The sequence below is a fragment of the Ambystoma mexicanum genome, chromosome 8 (assembly GCF_040938575.1).
Source record: "Ambystoma mexicanum isolate Mex_15411 chromosome 8, UKY_AmexF1_1, whole genome shotgun sequence".
NCBI classification, from domain to species: domain Eukaryota; kingdom Metazoa; phylum Chordata; class Amphibia; order Caudata; family Ambystomatidae; genus Ambystoma; species Ambystoma mexicanum.
In genome coordinates, this window is record NC_090929.1 from 533,433,479 (window position 1) to 533,446,600 (window position 13,122).

The following is a 13,122-nucleotide window of genomic DNA, read 5'->3' on the forward strand; positions in this document are numbered from 1 at the left end:
ATCATATACAGATATAACACCTATACTTAAGTTACCTTTCCTAACCAATTGTGTTGCATGATGATTTTTGTAAAGTTAGACGTCAATGATGATGAGTTTTATGCATAACAGTGGCTGTTCAACTGAAGTTCGAGGAAGTCGGAACAAGAGAGGTGATCGCAATGCTGCTGATTTCCATTTGTTTCTCTGTTTGATGTAATTGTCATTAAACAGACTTCCCTTTGTCAACTTACTGAGTCCTCATTATTGAGTCGTGTTGGAGTAAGTGAATCCTGCATCCCCTGTCCTCACATGGTGCAGCTATCTTGTCTTACAAGTTCTGGAGGGTGAGCGCTGACCTATGGGCCGTCAGTAACTTCTTCCCCTCCTGAACACTTGGTAGCGTGAGGATGGTTTCGGCCATCAATTATTGATTATCGATTGATATAGCTATAAGACACATTTAGACCGACGGCACAAAGTAACTCTAGGCCTTCGGTAAGATCATGAGTCCTTTCGTCATTCCGGCTGAGTAGACTGAGAAGCTCCCTGTGGACAATGATAGAGTAAAACTTCAAAAATCTGCAGTGGTTCTGAAGAAATCCACCTTTCCATACATAACCCTTCTCATTCCCATGGGCAGCGGATCGGACGAAAACCTTAAAAGCAGGAAGAGGAAGGGGCGGTGATCCCAAAGTTCCAGAGAGGAAAAGATGTGATCGGTGAGTGAAACAACAAACTTGTTTCTTTGGCAAATGTCTCGTAGGCATTAGAGTAAGTAAGGGAAAGGTAACGGTGGGCGGCGGAGAACAAAATAAAGTAGTTAGAAGTAGAGAAGACTGTATATATATAGGGGGTAATGACTCAAGCATAAGAAATAAAGAGTGGATACCGGGGGGACACCTGAGATAAAACGTAAGGATTACCAGGGGGGCACCTGAGAGAAAAAACTTAAGGATTTGCCTTGTTCCTGCACTTTAAAGAGTGGTCAGAAGGAACGTGAACCCAGAGCCTACAGTGGGGGTACAATTTAGGCTACGGTGACAATTAAAGACGGCACAAAAGGGGTACGTTGACATCCCATGACGGGGTATTGATTAGAAGGCAGGTATATGTATGACCAGCTGGTGTCCGTCTAGTCTGTCGAGTGTTTGTCATATGTGTCTTGTTGTATGTCAAATGTAAAATAATTGTATTAATGATTGGTTGAAATGCATTTTGGCTTTGCTCGATTCTGTAACTAAGAGGGAATCGCCATTGAATTGATGGGTTTTGAGTACATTTTTGGCACAAAATTTGGCGGGAAAAGATTGGATTGGATTGGAGCTTGCGTATGTGGTGCTCGCTCATACCATTGGAGGGTTGAAGAACTGTGTAAATACTGACGAAATTAAAAATGGAGGAAGTTACCCAACTTGCGCATTTGTGCATGCAACTGCCCAAGCATGCACTAAAGCTGAAGAAATACAGCCAGGAGTAGGTTAAGGGTACCGCCAATAAGATGTTTATGCAGTGGCCCCAGAATGGGTCACTCTCTAAGGCTGTTTTACAGCACATGACTACACGCCACATATTCGGGCAAGAAGTTAGAGAAGCGTCTTGCTATTCAGGAGTTGTGGAAAATGTTTGAAGAAACGAAGGTAGAAGAACCACCCACAGACTGGATACTAAATGTATGTACAGAGGCGGGTGAGACGCCTACCGCGCCACCTGCCCCGCCTGAGCCAGTCATTGAAGGAAGCAAGTCAGAGGGTCTTTACCCACTAAGAGAACTTGAAGCAGCCACGGTGTATAGCAACCCCGCATATCAGTCGCCTACGTACAGTAGTGACGATAATAAGGGAAAAGAACAGGAAAACAATATCGCCTCCGCAGTCTCAAGGGACAAAGAGAGATGCGAAGATAAAGGGAAAGATTGGGCACGGAGATGTGCACCTTCAGATAAGGAGAAAGAGGGAAATAAACACAATGGAAATGAAGGTAGAGGTGATGAGATAGCATTCGCGAAAGACGAATGGATGGGAGGTCAAATATTACTGAAGTTAGATGGAAAAGGAAGTAATGATTTGAGGCCAAGGGAGAAGTCTGATGAGGTGCAAAGGGGAGAGAGAGAGAAAGGTATGGAAGAAAGAGATGAAAGGACTAGAAAGAAAGATAAGCTAAGGCGAGAACAACTATATCGCGAAGAGCAAGGAATACCGCTCAGTCGCACACAGTACGCAGCCTCTAAAAGGTACAGGCAGAACATGTTAAGGTTGGAGGAAGAAAGGAGAGTGCACAAAAGGAAAATAAAAAAGTGGGAAGAGGAGGAAAGTAGAAGGGTAAAAGAATGTAGAAATGAACGGATGAGGGAAGTAGATAAAGCTAGCGAAGAACCAAAGAAGCAAAAGGAAATAGACGAGGAAATAGAACGTAAGAACAGACAGAGGGCACGGGATCTTGAATATTTGGAGCGGGAAGTGATTAAACCCAATCCTACAGTAGAATGGGAAGATATAGAAGAATTCTTTCCTGCAAGCGATGCGGTACCAGGTACAAGCGGGACAAATATTGAGGATGACTTCGACACCAGAAGCATCGGGGAAACGATCGATAAAATATACGATGAGATGAGGCTAGAGTTGATATCAAATGGGGAAAGGGAAGATGAGTGCTTAGAGAGCACTCAGCTATATGACACTGAGAATGTCACCCGAAGCAGTGGTAGCAGGGGACTGTCCCTAGACAGACTGGAGATTGGGCAAAACGAAGAAGATGCTAGGAGTTGTGTAAACTGGGAGTACTCAGAATCTGACTCTGGTGGGGAAACGGAGGATGTGGCACATGAAGAAGTGCGAAAAACGGCTCCCAGGGGACCGAGGGGTACGATGGTCAAACGCTAGCGGGTCCACAAGTAGGGCACCGAAGTCTGCCACGCAGTCCGGCCGTCATGAAGGAACGCCCCACGGTCAGAGGGGGGCATCAGCACCTGCCTATGCAGATAGACTAACGGCATTGCCAGGTAGAAGGCAAGGCGGGAATGCCACCCTGGAGACAGAACGGAGAACTACGGGGAAAGAGAAGGAGGACTGTGCATTCCAATTCCCATTGCTAGAAAAGGGGGGAGCCAGACCACAGTATATTCCATGGACACATATGGACCGAGAGAACCTTAAAAATAAGCTTCCAATGCTGACATCGGGAGCCGGAAAGTGGATACACCAGTTAGAGAAAATGACGGGGGTTGTCACCTTAGCTATAGGGGACCTTAAGGGCCTCCTAATGCCATACTTGGTGAAAGAGCAGATGATGTATGGAAACGGACAGGCTATCCTAGGGTAACCCTAACTAAGACCTCCCATGACACAGCACGGTTTAATAACTGTAGGGCAGCAGTGTGGAAAGTGCTGCGAACGCTATATCCAGACACTTCTGATATGGGGATTATAATGACTCGAAAAATGAAAGAGTCAGAGGACCCGTTGCTTTATATCCAGAATTTTCAGGACGCGTGGGTGCTCGAAACGCATGAGTCTTGGACGAAATCTATCCCTGTATTCTACCACATATTATGCCAAGGGTTGCCTGAACCGGTGCAGAAGCAGCTTAAAAAATTGGTAGGAGTAGAAGCAAAACCATGGGCCGAAATACAGTTGACAATCACACACTACTGTAGATGGTTGCAAGAAAAGAATCAGAAAAAGGATGCAACTCGTAAGGGCGAGGAGGCGAAGCTGGTGCAAAAGAAGCTCTCGAAGTATGCTCTCGAGGGAGCCATGCTCACCAGCCCAGCCGAGCCAAGCGCACAAGTGACCAACCCATCGCAGAATAATCAGGGTAATACAGGATTTTACCAAAGAGGAAGGGGTTTTGGAGGAAGAGGATTGCAGAGTAATCAAGGAGGGTTTTGAGGTAACCAGGGAGGCTTTCAGAATAATCAAAATGGCTTTCAGAATGCGCAGATGGCCGGTCCAGCTATGTCAGATGGACAGATGGCCTGACCATCGCCAGTGTGTTGGCTCTGTGGAATGTCAGGACATGTGGCGCATATGTGCAAAAGCCAAGGCATGTGGCAAAACAGCCAAGGGATGGGGGCAGGCATGGTGAATCAGCCTGCCGTCCTGCAACAGGGCGGTGCACAAAATTACACAGTGCAGCCGCCGGAGTCTGGCATGCAGCCAGGTGCACAGCAAGTGGTTCAACCACCGAACATGGGGAACTTGCCGCCGGGACAATCCCAGCAGGCATGACCGCAAATGTCACAGGGTACTAGCTCCGGAGGGGGAGTTAACCCTGGGACTGGGGGAAATCAACAAGTATACAGTGGGCCGAACTTATATATAAAATAGGACGGCTCACAGAGGACTCTGATGTGCTCTATCCTATCAGTGACACCAGACCCTAACAGGGAACCAAGGGTATAGGGGGGAAAGAATATTCCTTCTTAGTTGATACGGGTGCAACACGCTTGTGCATTCGGGAAGGCAAGGTTTCCTTGTCCGGCGAGGCTATAGATACTCAGAGTTTCACTGGAGCTCATAGTAGAGTTCCCTTTACAGACGCAATCCCAGTCTCAGTGGGAGAGCGTGAAATTAATGTACCTCTGTTATATTCGCATCAGACCCCAGTAAATATTCTGGGTCGGGACCTGATGACTAAATTAAACATGACCATCTCGTTTACCGAGAATGGTATAGTGTGCTCCACTCTAGGAATGCATTATTCAAACGTGTGCGAAATGATCAGAGCATACTCAGGACGTATAGCCATGAGAGCTATACCGTTAGAACCAGAAATCTTTGCGTATGGCATGCGGGTGCTTATGGCGGGATTGCCAGGCCTCGCAGACAAAACTATGAGAACCCCTGATGAATTTCTATTCAGACCAAGAATACCCATGCACGAAGAGGAGGGACAAGTATTTCCCTTAAAGATACAATCGGCAGCAGTTCGAGGAAAGGTGGTATTGGTCGAAGGATATGACGATGAAGGTAGACAATGGTGCGCGATTATCGCCATTGAAGAAGGGTATCGAGTGAATGACGTCACCGATGACGATCTGTTCGAAGAGCACCCTGACCTAGAGGAGACAAGAGTGGAAGTAAGTCTCATATTTTGGGTCAAAATGATCAAACGGGAGGTGCCGCAGAGAATGATGTTGCAACTGATACATCCAGAGTACTTTGATGATGACATGGCCCAAGTGCCTGCCGCAGTATGGACTACAGGGCCCTATGACGTAGGTCTCCTGAAGGGGGCAGGTGAAGTGAAGATTAAATTGAAACCAGGAGCGATTTTGCCACAAGCACGACAATATCCCATGTCCAGATAGGCAGATGAAGGAATTGCGAAGACAATTTCTGCCATGATGGAGCAGGGCATCCTAGTGACGTCAGAATCACCTTGCAACACAGTGATTTATCCTGTCAAGAAATCAAAAGGAGGGTCTTGGCGTTTAATCCAAGATTCACGAGCACTAAACGATATAGTTGAAGCCGAATTCCCTCTAGTCCCTAATCGAGCCACAATACTGTGTAACATACCCACTGAGGCGAAATATTTCACGGTGATCGATTTGAAAAATGCGTTTTTCTCGATTCCGTTGCACCATGACTCTCAAGACCTGACGTCATTCACTTTCAGACAAATGTGCCTGAAAAGTACAAGGCTGCCACAGGGGTACTGCAAGTCCCTGTCTATTTTCAACAGAGTCCTGTAGGTGGACCTAAACAATATTGCGGTAGACAGTGTTGTTTTGCAGTATGTAGATGATATTCTGATCTGCAGCACCACTGAAGAGCAATGCAGGTGCGACTCTGTCCAGCTACTAACTATACTGGCTGAGAAGGGATACAAGGTTGATAAGGAAAAGCTACAGTACTGTCAGCAAGAAGTGTTGTACATTGGGCAACTGATCTCGCATGAAGGGGAAAAGGTAACCCCAGAAAGGGCTGAAGCTATCATGAACACGGCCAAGCCGCGCAAGATAAAACAAATGCAAAGCTTCTTGGGCCTATGCAATTATGTCAGAGCATGGGTCTTTGACTACAGCTCTTATACCAAGCTCTTGCTTCAGGCTTTAAAGAAAGCCCAGGCAACAAAAGGAGAAATTGAATGGACTGAGGCAATGGAGAAAGGGTTTGCAGAACTCAAGGGGGCAATTAGTAAGGCCCCAGTTCTCGGGATTTCTAATTATGCAGAGAAATTCTACCTGTTCTCACACACTGATGGTCATTTTATGATGGCAGTGCCCGCGCAGTGAACCTCGCTTTGGTACAAGCCCCTGGCATATTACAGTGGGAGTCTGGACCCGGTCATGAAGGGCCACTTCCCATGCGAACAAAACCTAGCTGCTGCCGCATTCGCTATCGAAAAAGTGTCATCCATTGTGATGGGGTGCTCCATGACATTGTATGTTGAGCACACACTGTTCGCCATACTAGAGAAGCCAAAGGGCACACTGACATCTCAGAGAGCATCCGCCTATGAGGTGATTATCTCTAACCCATCGATCAAAACAGTGCAATGTAAAACTGTGAATCCTGCGACGTTCATAGCTGAGCCAGTCACAGAGGGAGAACCTATACATGACTGTGCGAACTATGAGGAGTTCTATGATGAGATCCCCAGGGTAAAGGAAAATGCACTAGCAAGTGGAGAGATTGTCTTTATTGACGGATCTTCAAGAATCGACCAAGAAGACGGACAAAGGTATACAGGTGTGGCTGTGGTAAGACACCTAACGATTGGGGAGTTTCGAGTACTCGTTAGTGCACGAATACCATCCCATTATTCGGCACAGGCTGCAGAAATATTGGCATTGATACTTGCCATTGAGAATCATGCAGACCACAAACTAACGGTGTATAGTGACTCCGCCTATGTGACGTCCACGGTGCAGGCAGGACTAGCACACTGGAAAAGGAGGGGCTACCTCCGAGCAGACGGCACGCCAGTGCAACATGTAGCCTTATTGGACAGGCTGATAAAAGCACTATAGCTCCCAGTGGGCATAGAGGTCGTGAAATGCGCTGCTCATACCAAGAGGACAGATTTCGCATCACATGGAAATCATGGAGTGGACACGGAAGCCAAGCGCATGACATCCAAAACTGAAACCATCATGGACGTGGAGGTGGCACGTACCAATGAGAGGATGATGGTAGCGCGAGCCACAACAGAAGCCTATAGCAATATGGGGCAGACTCAGCTAATGGAGCTCCAGGGGGAGGCACCTAAGAAGGAGAAAAATCTGTGGAAGCGTCAAGGGTGTTCTTTAAACCCCTCTGACGGGTTGTGGAGGCAAGACAGCACTGGTAAACCAGTAATGCCTGTCGCCCTTCTAAAGGTAGCATTAGAACAACTACACTACCCCATCCACATGACAAAAAGAAAACCTGGCTTCAACGCTCGCAGAAGACTGGTTCACACCGAATTTGGCAGAGCAGGTTGCATGTTTCATGGTGAACTGCATTATCTGCCAGCAGTTCACCGCTGGGCACATACTGAAAGTAGTGAGAGCAATCATTCCCAGACCAAATGAACCATTCCAGCACTTGCATATCGACTACGTCGACATGATTCAAGTATGCAACGGGTACAGGTATTTAATTGTGGTGCTGTGTCCATTCTTTAGATGGATAGAAGCAGGTCCCTGTACACACCCAGACGCTACCTGTGCTGCCAAGTTCCTAGTGAGGGAGATGTTCCCTAGGTGGGGGGTGTGCGAAGTAATGAGATCAGATAACGGGGCTCACTTTGTAAATTCAGTTTTCAAACAGATTAGCTTGTTGCTTGGTATAAAGCACAAGTTCTCATCGGCGTATCATCCTGAGGGGAATGGGATATGAGAACGGATCAATAGCTTGCTTAAGGAGATGATAGCCAAGTTGAAGCTCACATTAAAGAAGGGATGGCTGCATTGTCTACCATTGGCACTGTATGCACTTCGGAACCAACCAGGCTCCGACCATCATCTCACGCCGCACGAGATGTTACAGGCAAAAGGATGAGGACCCCTCTTACCCGTCGAGATAGAGCTAGTTGTGATGCCCAGCCGACTAGAGAGGTCCTGGGAACAGAGATGCAGAAGTACCTAGACTGTATGACATCCAGCACCTTTGTCATTACAGGCCAGATGCAGCGACGGCGAAAAGGGGACGGCGCAGCACAAAACACAGCAGGAAGTGCTAAAGCAGACACCGAGCAAGGTGTACATGCGCCCCTTGTTTTCCCTGGTGACAGCGTACTTGTGAAGAACTTTACCAGGAAATGGTGGGACGAGCCAAGATTTAATGGCCCTTTCATCGTAGAGGACTGCACCCCCTCCGCCGTCAAGCTCCAGGGCAGAAGGGCATGGATCTTCCTGAATGACAGAGAGCCCTCCTGCTGCATCCAGCTGCGAAGAATCTACAGACAACAGGGAAGAACCTCAGCACGTGCAGACGAGATCCATGACGAGGAAGAAGGACGCATGAGCAGAAAACCAAGACAAAGAACCCGGATGCAAAGTGTGGCATAGAACTGGACAGGTTCCCCAAGCAAGGGGAAATAGGACATAACGAACACTCTGTACATCCCGGTTGCAGGGTAAAGAGAAGCACATCCTAAGCCACAACAACATTGATAAAATGAGCTTTCGAAAGCACGACATGCTCAATTAGTACAAAGAATCAAGACTCTGATAAGCAGAAAATTAGACATTCCAGAGAACTAAAAAGCGACATCCTGAAACAACCAGTACCAAGATTTTGTCCCAAAATTCATGGTCTCCCCCAGTAGAAATATTACAGAAGATGTGCTTTCCTGTTTTCGAGTAGTATTAGAGACATATCTATCACTCGCAGGGAGAGACACCAGTATCCCAGATTTTATCCAAAATCCAGCCAACAGGAAGATAATACGGCAACTACTGATTGTCCTCGCAGAGGCTTTTGCCGAAGTGCCAGAGTACTGGGAATAAGGACAAATGCTACCGCCTCAAGTGATCATCGATGAACTGACATACACCTTATTTTTCCGAATCATAGAGGAGTGCCCAGAAGCTGTTGGGAAAACCACAGATACCCTAACCTTCATCGGAGATCCAAGAAACAACAAATTCCTAAACCAAGTGTGGTACAAACTGAATTACGTGGTCGCAATCCACGCAGCAGGAAAGTGCAAAAACTGTTCATGTCACAAGAAAGGCCTGTGATCTAGAGACTAGAAAATAAGAGCGAATGTCGTTGTCACCAGAAGACAGCGGATACGCATATCCAGTCTTCTTCCACCTCATTGAGAACTTTCCAGAACTAGTGGGTAGACCCTACAATGTTGACGTATCCACATTCCTCAGGGACCCAGTAAAAAATGCACATTTAAACAGGCTCCAGAGAGCTATCGTAGCGCAACTAAGAAGCAATTATGGACATCCACTGCTGAGGAGAGCCTTAGAAGGAGGAGATCCAAAGAAGAATTTTTCGTCATCCTTCCGCCGTGAAGCAGATAGAGGAAAGAGACATTGTTCTTCAACTTGTCACCGGGAGACCGAGTGAAAGGAGCGGACACAAGAACTTCACCATCTTATTTTCATTTTTCTGCATTTTTCTCATTTTTTCCTATTTTTTCATATGTTCACTTTTATTTTTATTTTTGTTTTTATTTTTACAACATTTTATTTTTGTGTGATTTTTAGCAGTCCCATCTTTTCATTCATTCGCATTCAGCAAGTTCCAGCATGTCATCAGGACCAAGACAAATTTGAGGCGTGCATTGGGACCTCACCTATTATGAATATGCATAATGAATGTGATATACCAAAGTTGCTACCCTAACCCTTTTCCATAGTCTAGCACGGGAACTGTACTGAGTACCCAGAGACTACCGTCATCACTCACGTGAGGGGGGACATTTGGAGAATCACTCCTCCCTCTAATAGTAACAAACTCTCGATACACGAGACCAGAGCAAAAGAAGGAATAAATAATTGACTATGAACTCATTCGAAATCGGGGCCCAGAATAGTAACTTGGCTTTACCCCCAACAGAAGGGCGCCCCCACTTCCCTGGAAGAAAATGCTGCAAATTGTTGTTCCGAACGATTGTGTGTATATGTATAGTTATTATTATTGCTTTTCTGTCATTAACAATCAGAACTGCTTTCTTTATTGGTGCGCGAAGTGCCCCAATCTCAGTGCACCCACCAGATAATGAACATCTGGGGCCTACAAAAGCACCCAGACCTTATATAGTGATTCCAGTTCCAAGAATAGCTAATGATGAACATGTGAAAACAGCAGGGAGTTTGAAGGGAGTGATACAAATATGGACTCCAAAGGCTCACATATTCACACCAGCATGTACAAACCCTGAAGACGATGAACATGACACTGAATAACCAAAAGAAATAAATGCAAAGGAGGTTGCAGAAGTGGTTGATGAACCGACCAGAGGGGGGAGTGTAGAGGAGGTCCCAGACATGGCCTGCACACCTTCCCCTCATTTCGAGGTACCAGGAGCGTACTCGCCAAGGTATGTGACGTATTAAGAGCAAATTAACCTACAAAGAGCTGCGCTGGGACTCTGCCCAGTATACATCAGAAGATCCATACCGGTTGAAGGACCCATAACCAGACAACCCTGGGCAGCACGGTACCCTATTAGACAGCCATACCAGCCGCTGATACGAAATGAGGAGTACCTACACACGGTCCATGAAGAGACCCCAAAAGCCATATTGGAAGGCAAGTGGAAATGACACAAGGGCCTGAACAGACCCGTGAATGAATAAAAGCATCTATCAAAGATAACACGCCAGTGCGAGTAACTACGAAAATGAATGGAGTAAATACAGAGAGGAGACAATGTTACAAGTTGAGGAAACAGTGCTATGAGACAAGATGGAAGCAACCGTCCTGTTAACGTGTGTAAATAGGCTTGAAACGCAAGACGCTAAGAAATCGATACTGCTTGCAATGCTTAGTAGAAGATAGAGCGGCAAGCGCCAACCATATATCTACCTCAATGAGGCATTATAAAAGTGCGACTCCATTTTGTAAAAACAGAAATGTACCCAGGCTGACAGAGGCCTGACAGGCCAAGTTTCGAAACCCGGCCAAAGGCAAGTGAAGGAGCGGAATCGAAACTCAACAAAGAGTGGCTCATGCCTAGGAAATCGAGGTCAACCAGAGAAGGTTCCGTGTAATAATGTCGCCACAAAAATCTCACCATGAAAAAATATTGCCGAAAAATGGCCGTTGTTTTTTTTTTGCCCCTGTCCTCATATATATGGTCACCCAAATAATATTGGCACAACATTTTCCCAGCAATATTATTTACGGCGACCATATATATGGGGATATTATTACCTGATACCCCAGAGAAGGGGAGGAGAGCGTCAGCTCACAAGACTCCAACTTCAGAGCATACCAGCCTGCCTCATGAAGGTCAAGATAAGGGGGGCCCATGCAGGTGGCTAGGCTGACACAGAATTAAATGCACTAAAAGCTGGAAACTGAAGCAGATTCATGGTGAACTAACACGTGACCAGCCATGCGTGAAGAAATACCATTGCCTGATGTCATCCTGGACCCGAGGATGCCATAACTTTTCCCGATAAGAGACTACAGTTTTGAGGCCATCCTTAGCCAAATAATTGACACATCGCCCTAAAACACTGATTGATGGAAGGGAGGCAGGGGGAAACTTTGGACACCAGGCACAGGGGTGTCAATCTGCTAATTAAAAGTGGAAATGTATGTCTAGGGGTGTAACCTGCCCAATCACAATGGACCAAGTTATCTGGAGTCCTATAGATAATGTAACCAATAGGACGTCGTAGTTATAGTGACATCTATCACGTGTGAAGTAGAGGGATGGCCGTAGATGCCCACCCGATAAGAGGTATCGAATCTGCATGCCCAATTATCATATACAGATATAACACCTATACTTAAGTTACCTTTCCTAACCAATTGTGTTGCATGATGATTTTTGTAAAGTTAGACGTCAATGATGACGAGTTTTATGCATAAAAGAGGCTGTTCAACTGAAGTTCGAGGAAGTCAGAACGAGACAGGTGATCACAATGCTGCTGATTTCCATTTGCTTCTCTGTTTGATGTAATGGTCATTAAACAGACTTCCCTTTGCCAACTTACTGAGTCCTCATTATTGAGTTGTGTTGGAGTAAGTGAATCGTGCACCCCCTGTCCTCACATGGTGCAGCTATCTTGTCTTACAAGTTCTGGAGGGTGAGCGCTGACCTATGGGCCCGTCAGTAACTTCTTCCCCTCCTGAACACTGCTCAGTTCATAAAGAGGCTGATTTGGACTCATGCTCAAGCCGTCTCCGTGGCCACGCAACGAAGGCGACCCTTTGCCAATTTCTAGCCCGCCGATGCCCCAGATTGGGTCCTACCCAGCAAATGTAAGGGAGATTCTAGAAACGTGGTTATCTCTTTCGTTAAAATATGTACCACCAACATGTTTTTCGGCTATGGCATTCCCAGCTCTGTCTGAAAAATGGCCAATTGATAAGCTTTAAAGAGCCATAACAATGACATTATAATGTGGATTTGTTTTCATGTATAAAGACCTGAAGAATACTGTGTGTTATGGGAAAGTCAGTGTAGGGAAACATGCCAGCTTTCCGCTATGGCTTGGATGGAGAAGTTAGTGAAGGAGTGGGAGATACAAGGAGTGTGCCCACCCAACTGGGTGGGATTGCGCCGGGGTCCACAGTATTATCCAAACGAAATCCAAAATGTAATATGACTTTGCTCATAGACGACAAGCTGAATTTGAATGAAAAGGCGTAAAAGCAAAATGGAAAGAAGTTTAAAGGTTGGCCAAACTGGTTCATTTAAAGCAATGGACAACTTGAATTTAGAGCTTCTGCACAACCAGAGGGCGTGATTTGGGGCCTTAGATCAATCATGAGAACGTATCACCATCCAATGAGATCCTGTGAAGCTACACACCTCAGAAAATGTTTGACATACTCACACTGGTTGCATATGAGACCGGTCCAGCCTTCCGGGCAGTCACAACCATCCTGGTCCTCACTGCAGGTTCCACCATTTCTGCAGTCGTCGCATGTCAGGGTGCAGTCATGGCCAAAGGTGGCCTCCAAACAGACTGGGGGGTAAAGAGAACAGAAAGCAGATTACAGCCAGTGCACCGCA

General features: G+C 46.3%; 1 protein-coding gene across 2 annotated transcripts in view; it reads right to left on the reverse strand.

Moving 5' to 3' along the window:
- MEGF6 (multiple EGF like domains 6) overlaps nucleotides 1-13,122 on the reverse strand; it is a 1,562,146-nt gene that overhangs the window by 159,130 nt on the left and 1,389,894 nt on the right. For both annotated transcript variants that reach the window (XM_069610227.1, XM_069610228.1), the window contains one exon: nucleotides 12,944-13,075. In XM_069610227.1, coding sequence (XP_069466328.1) covers nucleotides 12,944-13,075 — 132 coding nt within the window. The remainder of the gene's footprint in view (nucleotides 1-12,943; nucleotides 13,076-13,122) is intronic.